The following is a 7513-nucleotide window of genomic DNA, read 5'->3' on the forward strand; positions in this document are numbered from 1 at the left end:
TATTGTTGACTTATAGATTTAAATCCCCTAAACTTACTTCTAACAGGTAGAGTCGTGTTAACTTCTTATAATTTTAACAACTACATTTGTGTTGACTTGTTTTATGTTAAAATTTTAGACGGTATATTTGTGCTGACTTTTTTTTGTTTAGATTTTGAAGTTTCTAACTCCCCTCACCCTCTGTATTATATATTGATCATGTGATAATACATAAAGGCCCTGCATATTGGCTTAGCTTGTAATAATATTATTAGATATTCTATCATTCATTGTATGGAGCTGATAAAAATTATTTTACAACATTTAAAGTGTTTTTATATGGTTCAACTCAAGTGTATATATTGCGGCAAAATGTTGAAGGGTGGTGGAATTCACAGGATTAAAGAACACCTCGCAAGCCAAAAAGGTAACGCATCCAGTTGTTTAAGAGTATAGCCTGATGTTCGTCTGTTGATGCAAGAGAACTTAAATGGTGTCGTAGTGAAGAAGAGAAAGAAACAGAAATTGGCTGAAGAAATCACTAATTTCAATTCTGGGGAGACTGATTCTTTTGGTAATCAATCTGCTTTGAACGCTGAAGCTGTAATGCTTCCTGTTGCAGAAGCTATTGAGCCCAATCCTAGTTTATTAGTAACTCAAGAAGAAGAAGGTATTGTAAGTAGTAAGAGAGGTGGAGGTAGAAGAAAAAAAGGATGTAGAGTGAGAAAAGGTTCGAATGCTATTGCTCTTATTGATACCGTGTATGATGATTCAAAAAGGTTAACCATCAAGTTAGTTTAGCAATTAGGAGGTTTTTATTTGACGTTGGTGTACCTTTAGATGCTGTGAACTCCATATATTTCCAGCCCATGATTTATGCAATTGCTTCACAAGGGTCAGGATTTGTGGGGCCTTCATATCATGATCTTCGTAGCTGGATTTTAAAGAATACAGTTCAAGAAGTTAGAACAGAAGTTGATCAGTGCATGGGGACTTGGGGCAAGAGTGGTTGTTCTGTTTTAGTCGATGAATTGACTTCAGAAAATGGTAAAATGTTTCTGAATTTCTCAGTTTATTGTCCTGAAGGGCTAATGTTTTTGGGGTCTGTTGATGTGATCAACATTATAGGCTCCATACACGCTTTATATGGTTTATTTAAGGAAATCATTGAAGAAGTTGGAGTAAGAAATGTTCTCCAGATTGTTACTAACAATGAAGAATGTTATATTGAAGTAGGGAAACGAACCACCAATAATTTCCCCACCATTTTCTGGACTCCATGTGCGACTCATTGTGTGGATTTGATGTTAGATGATTTCAGAGAACTTGAATGGATAAGTACGATTCTTGAACAAGGTAGATCAATATCAAGATTCATAAACAATCATAGCTTTGTATTGAATATGATGAGAAGGTACACTTTTGGACTGGACATCGTTGTAGTGGGTCCCACACGTGCATCCACAGATTTCTCCACATTGAAAAGAATGGTAAGTGTGAAGCACAACCTCCAATCCATGGTAACCTCAGAGGAATGGATGGATTGTTCATGTTCCAAGAAAGAAGAGGGGTACACTACATTGTATTATATAAGCAACCCATCTTTTTGGTCAATGTGTACAGTGATCACTCATTTAACAGATCCTTTGTTGAGGCTTTTGAGAATTGTTAGTGGGAAAAAGAGACCAGGAATGGGGTATGTTTACGCAGGGGTATATCAGGCAAAAGAAGCAATTAAAAAAGAACTTATTGATATGAAAGATTTAATTGTAGAAGTTTATGTGAGTTTATTTATTTATTTATAAGGTGTAGAGGCATGGTCATTTGATCAACATTTAGGAGTTGTTGTATTTATCCCAGCTGGATGTCCTTTTCAAATGAGGAATCTTCAGGTGAGTTGAGAGTCCTTTTCTCAGACAAATACTAAAATATAAAAACTGTTTTTTTTAACAAATAAAATTATAAAAATTGATAATTGAGTCGTGTTGGCTTTTTGCAGTCAACGGTTGAGTTAGGGCTTGATTTCTTCTTCCCTGAAAGTCTAGCAGAAGCTGTATGATTAGGTGCAGAGATTTGTGAACTTGCTAATTACCATGATGCAAAGCTTCAAATTTTAGAGGGAAAACATCTTTTTTTCCCATTATACCCTTGTGATTTCACTATTTACCTTTTTTTAATTGTAATTTTGAATGATTATAGGTTGGAAATATTTCACTTTATGCAACAAGTTCATCAATTAAGGAAGTTCAAAAACTGCTGTTGGATCCAAAGTAAGACACTCATATGAGAATCTCTTTTATTTATTTATTTTAATTAATGTTTCTACTTTTTTATCTTTCTTTTTTCTTTTTCATTCTTTACAGCAGAATTCTATATTATCTAATAATCAGAAAATCAGGGCTTTATTAGTTTTACAGTTTACTTTAGTATTTGCATTCTTATTATATTATACCCATCACATTTTCCCAAATTACCCCTTCCTCTACAATTTTTTTTTTGTTTCTGTGTATTTTGTGCATCAGGTAAAGTTGATGGAAGAAAGGAATATGAAGCCACCTCATTTAAATCTTGCAGCATTATCAGCAAGATGCAGTAAAGACTTGGAGTTGAATTTGGCTAAGTCATTATTGAGTGAGATGGGCCAATGTACAACTGCTTATCCATATAATTAGTTGTTTGGAGCATTAGTCTTAAAGAATTATGAAAGGCAAGATGCAACTTTACTTAGTTGGAATTTGATGTACATAGTAGATTAGATGCAAATTTATATATTGTAAGAAATAGAATTATATGACATTAAATTTATGAAATGGATTCTATTGTTTGTATATGATATTTTATTTTCTATTATGAAACATTAAATACAAATTTAATTTGAAAATAAGTAAATCTATAAATAATATTTTTTTAAACGTTTACAATTATGATACGCAAAAATGTGTGTCATCTTCATTTATGACATGACCTTTCTTGACAAGGGCTTTCTTGATACGCATTGCATGTCATTAACACGCGTATCGTAAGGTTACGACACGCGAATGTGTGTCGTCTTCCTTTATGACAAGGCCTTCCTTGATACGCATTGCGTGTCGTAAACGCGCGTCGTAATTGCGCGTCGTAAATGAGCGTCGTAAATGCGCGTCGTCTCTCTTTATGACAGGGCTTTCCTTGACGCACATTTGCGCGTCGTCTGAGCCTTTTACGACGCGCAATGAGCGTCATAAAAGGCTGTTTTTCTAGTAGTGCAGGGGGGCCATTCTTTGTCACATCACTATTATATTCTGTTTGTTTCTTCCACAAGTAACGCGACTTTCCACATGTAATACATTCATGTAGATTTGCATGCTCATTTCTATACAACATACAATCGTTTGGACATACGTGTATTCTTTCGATTTCCAAATCCATTGCACACATTATTTTTTCGCTTGGTATAGTGAAACAGGCAACTCATTACTTTCAGGGAGCATTTCATGTATAACCCCTAACAGTTATGTGAAACTTTTATCACTCCAACCATTATTTGCTTTTAGGTTAAACAATTTCAGGACAGCAGAAAGCTTGGAAAATTTCATGCAGCCGTCATACAACGGTTTTTCAACGTCTTCAAACAACTGTTGAAATTTTTCATAATCTCTATCAGGCACATTATATTCAATATCATGTAACATGTCATCTAGGTTATCATGGATGTCATCTTCTGAATCATCTATATCATCGTAACTAGATTCAACATCAATTGTGTTATGATCAATCAATAACTCGCCATGTTGTGACCAACACGTATATCCATTCATAAATCCTTCACATATCACATGTTCTTCTATTATATCCAAATTATAGACCTTTTTACAATTTCAGCACATTTTACAAGGACACCAAATGTAAGATTCTCCTCTATGCACCCGATGATCCTCAACAACTTTAAGAAATTTCTTGAAGTTATGTAAATATTCACTGCTAGCCCGTGGTAGTCCATACATCCAAGTTTCACGATACATCTGTGTAAAATAATACCACAAAAAGAAAGGATTAGAGTCATCCCACAAAATAATAACAATGTATTTTCTTTTATTTACAAATAATAGTATAATGCTTATATTGATAGTGAAATGTAAGTGCATTGCTATTATAGGTACAAAATTATCACACAACCTTCCACAACACAACTCATTACTTTTTATATCAACTTTGTTACAATTTTTGTGACCTGAATCAGGCAAATATATCATGTTTTACCAAAAATGTTGATCATTAATAAACCCGTTTCAAGGATAATTTGGTCCAGATAAAAGATTTAACCACCAATTTTATCATTTTTTACAAATCAAAAATATTCTATTAAATAGTTGATTACATTGGAATTGATACAATTATTAGAAGAATATGATAAAAATGAAAGAATAACCATTGTTTATGAGGTATAGAGGGAATCTGTATTCTTTTAGTTGATGCAAACTCAAATGCTTACAATAAACAAAAAATCAACAATTAACCACCAATTTTATCATTTCTTGAAAGATTTTAGCCAACATTTCAAGATTATTAAGCAGGTATACATATTATGTTTGCACTATATATGTGTGTATTATGGAACTTAATCTAATATTTTGACAGACTTGATGAAATAGGGAATGTGGTCTCTGTGAGTAAGAAGTTGATATATTGAAATTGATTGGTATGAACTTAGTACTCATGGACTATTAAGGACTTGATGAAATAGGGAATGTGTTTGAATTTTAAGTTTTCAAAATAGAGGTCCTACCATTTGATTTTGCATCTCCATCAAAGCCAAAACGCTTCCTTGTCCTTCGTGTGAACAATTGTAGTTCCTTTGTATTTGTATTTTTGCTCTTGTTTTTCTGTTGCAAAAATAGAAATCCAATCTCTTACCTTTAAATTTGAACCGCTACCTGTGTTTTTCTATTGCAAAAACAGAAATCAAAGCTCTTACCCTTTAAATTTGAACCACAGGTCCGGTGGTGGGATTTTCAGGGTGGTTGAATTATTGGAGGTGCCAGGCGAGGCGAGGCGAGGCGAGGCTGGCCGATGATGATGGTGTTGCGACAGGGGAGATGGAGATGAAGGACCGATTAGTGTGGGAGGAGGAAGTATGTGAGGAGGAGGAGGCGTATTCAATTTAGGTATTAGCCGTATTCAATTTATGTATTAGTCGTACTTAATCAAAATGGGGGCGTATTTTTTTACTTATTTGATTTTGTTTCTAGTACATCTCATTGACCGTATTAGATGCTGCAATTAACCGTATTAGATGCTGCAATTGTGTGTATTATATTTATTTATCCCTTTATAATACGGGTTTTTATACAACTGTATTAGATGGGGGTGTACTCTATTACCAATTTTCCAGTAGTGGTGGCTGAAATGCAGCAAGCGAAGGGCGGAGAGGGAGAGAACGGCGATGCGAGTTGTAGCAGCAGCGAACGACTGCAGCGAGGTTCCGACAACATAATGAATACTCCGGTGCTCATACGGTGGTTTATGACCACGACAGCGGCTGATCGGAAACAACATGGTGGTGGCGTCGGAAGTGGAAGGGAAGGGGGCATAAGGTGGTGATGGCGGCTGCAAGAGGGAGACATTAGGGGGGGGGGGGGGGGGGTGACGGCTGATGTTTCTTTAGGTTTAGGGTTCCGGAAGAGGGGATGGGTTATATACCCGATCCTTTAACTAATTTTCATAATGACACTATTAGCCCCATCCCTACTCTTTTATTTCCAATTAAGTCCATATTTTACCTTTCCCACCCTGACTTTGGAATTCCTTTCAAGTCAAGTCCATAACTTTACCAATGGCTCCCTCCATAATGAATTCTTCTCAAAATAAGTCTAATAGTTACTCTTTAACCCCTGATTACATAAATTCTTACAAAATAAATCCGAAACTTACAGTTTTAACCCCCAAATTCTAAAGTTGTGACCATTAGCTCTTCAAAGCCATCCTTTGATATAATATTATTTATTTTAGGGCCACTATTTGTTTATTAATTAATTTATTTATCTAATAAATAAAGAGGGTGTTACATTTTATATTTCCGAAAACAAATTAATATTATCAAAAATAGTAAATACATTAATAATAAAAAATAAGAAAAAGCATATTTTTACCAAAAAAAACTTTTTTTTAATAAAAGAAAATATATTTTTAGCGCATTGTAAAAAAAATTTACAAACACTTTATTTGTTTTTTTATGTATTTATTTTACGTAAAATATATTTTTTATGTATTTAAAAAAATACGTTTTCGTGTATATGTTATCACATTGCTATGATCCTAAAACATAGTTTTTATGTTTTTATATAAAAATATTGTCTTTCACATTGAAACAAGGTTTTTTTTCGAATTTATTTTATGTTCAATATTTTTTTATATTTTAAAAAAATATGTTTTCGTATAAAATCTTATTACATTGTTATAATCCAAACATATACTTTTAAATACACAGAAAAATGTAATAACATATTATACAAAAACGTAATACTAACAAAACATAAATAAAAAAAGCTTTTTGTATATATTTATTTTTGGTGAGGTATGTTTTTATGTATTTAAAAAATACATTTTCGTATAATATATTATTACCTTGTTATAATCATAAAATATAATTTTATGTTTTCTTAACATCTTTAGTTAATTTAAAGCGAATATAGAGTACTTTTTTTATTTACATAAATACATTAACGTGATAACATATTTTACGAAAATGCATTTTTACGTTATGTTAACGTCTTTAGTTTTTTTTACATAAAAAAATATATGTCATTTTGCTTTGATCCTAAAACATATTTTTATGTTATGTTTAAGATCTTGGCAATGTAATAACATACTATACAAAAAACGTATTTCTTTCTATATATTTAAAAAATACGTTTTTTTGTATAATATGTTATTATGATTTTTTAAGATTGTAACATTCCGTTAAAAATAAATTAATAATAAATAAATAAATAAATAAATAAATAATCCATAAAACCTCAAGATGTATTTTATATATATTTTTATTTTAACCATAAATCCATAATAATTTAACAGTGTTAGCCAAAAGGAGTTAAATGTTATAATTTCCAGAGATTGGGATCTATATTGTAACTTTTGGACTTGGATTGTAATGAAATCTAGAAGCTAGGGGTTGTTTGGTAATTAATGGGCTTAATTTGAAAACAAAAGGGGATGGAGGGACTGGAATTGGTAAAAGGGAAAAGTTATAATTTCGAGAGATTGGGATCTACGTGAAAGCAACAAAAAATAAAAAATTAAAAAATTAAAAAATAAAAAATAAAAAAAACCTTATTTCTTTATGAAAACATAAAAGTATTGTTTAGGATCATAGCAATGTATTAACATATTATACGAAAACGTATTTTTTTTAAATACATAAAAACATATATTTTACATAAAACAAATACTTCAAAAAATATATAAATTGTTTCTAATTTCTTTACAATATGCTAAAAATATATTTTGTTTTATTAAAAAAAGTTTTTCTTTTTGTAAAAATATGTTTTTTATTTTT

At 31.6% G+C, this 7513-nt stretch overlaps 1 protein-coding gene and 1 pseudogene across 1 annotated transcript; one reads left to right on the forward strand and one right to left on the reverse strand.

The window, feature by feature from the left end:
- The first annotated feature begins 318 nt into the window (after positions 1–318).
- Positions 319–2388, forward strand: LOC111905244 (uncharacterized; annotated as a pseudogene).
- A 1361-nt stretch (positions 2389–3749) lies between these two features.
- Positions 3750–5583, reverse strand: LOC122197095 (uncharacterized). Its single transcript, XM_042900564.2, has 4 exons — positions 5340–5583; positions 4934–5021; positions 4745–4841; positions 3750–3980 (listed from the first exon to the last, which is right to left on the reverse strand). Exons 1-4 carry the CDS (start codon positions 5512–5514, stop codon positions 3837–3839), a joined length of 504 nt encoding a protein of 167 aa, XP_042756498.2. The 5' UTR covers positions 5515–5583; the 3' UTR covers positions 3750–3836.
- Between the last annotated feature and the right edge of the window lie 1930 nt (positions 5584–7513).

This window comes from Lactuca sativa, chromosome 3, assembly GCF_002870075.4.
Source record: "Lactuca sativa cultivar Salinas chromosome 3, Lsat_Salinas_v11, whole genome shotgun sequence".
NCBI classification, from domain to species: domain Eukaryota; kingdom Viridiplantae; phylum Streptophyta; class Magnoliopsida; order Asterales; family Asteraceae; genus Lactuca; species Lactuca sativa.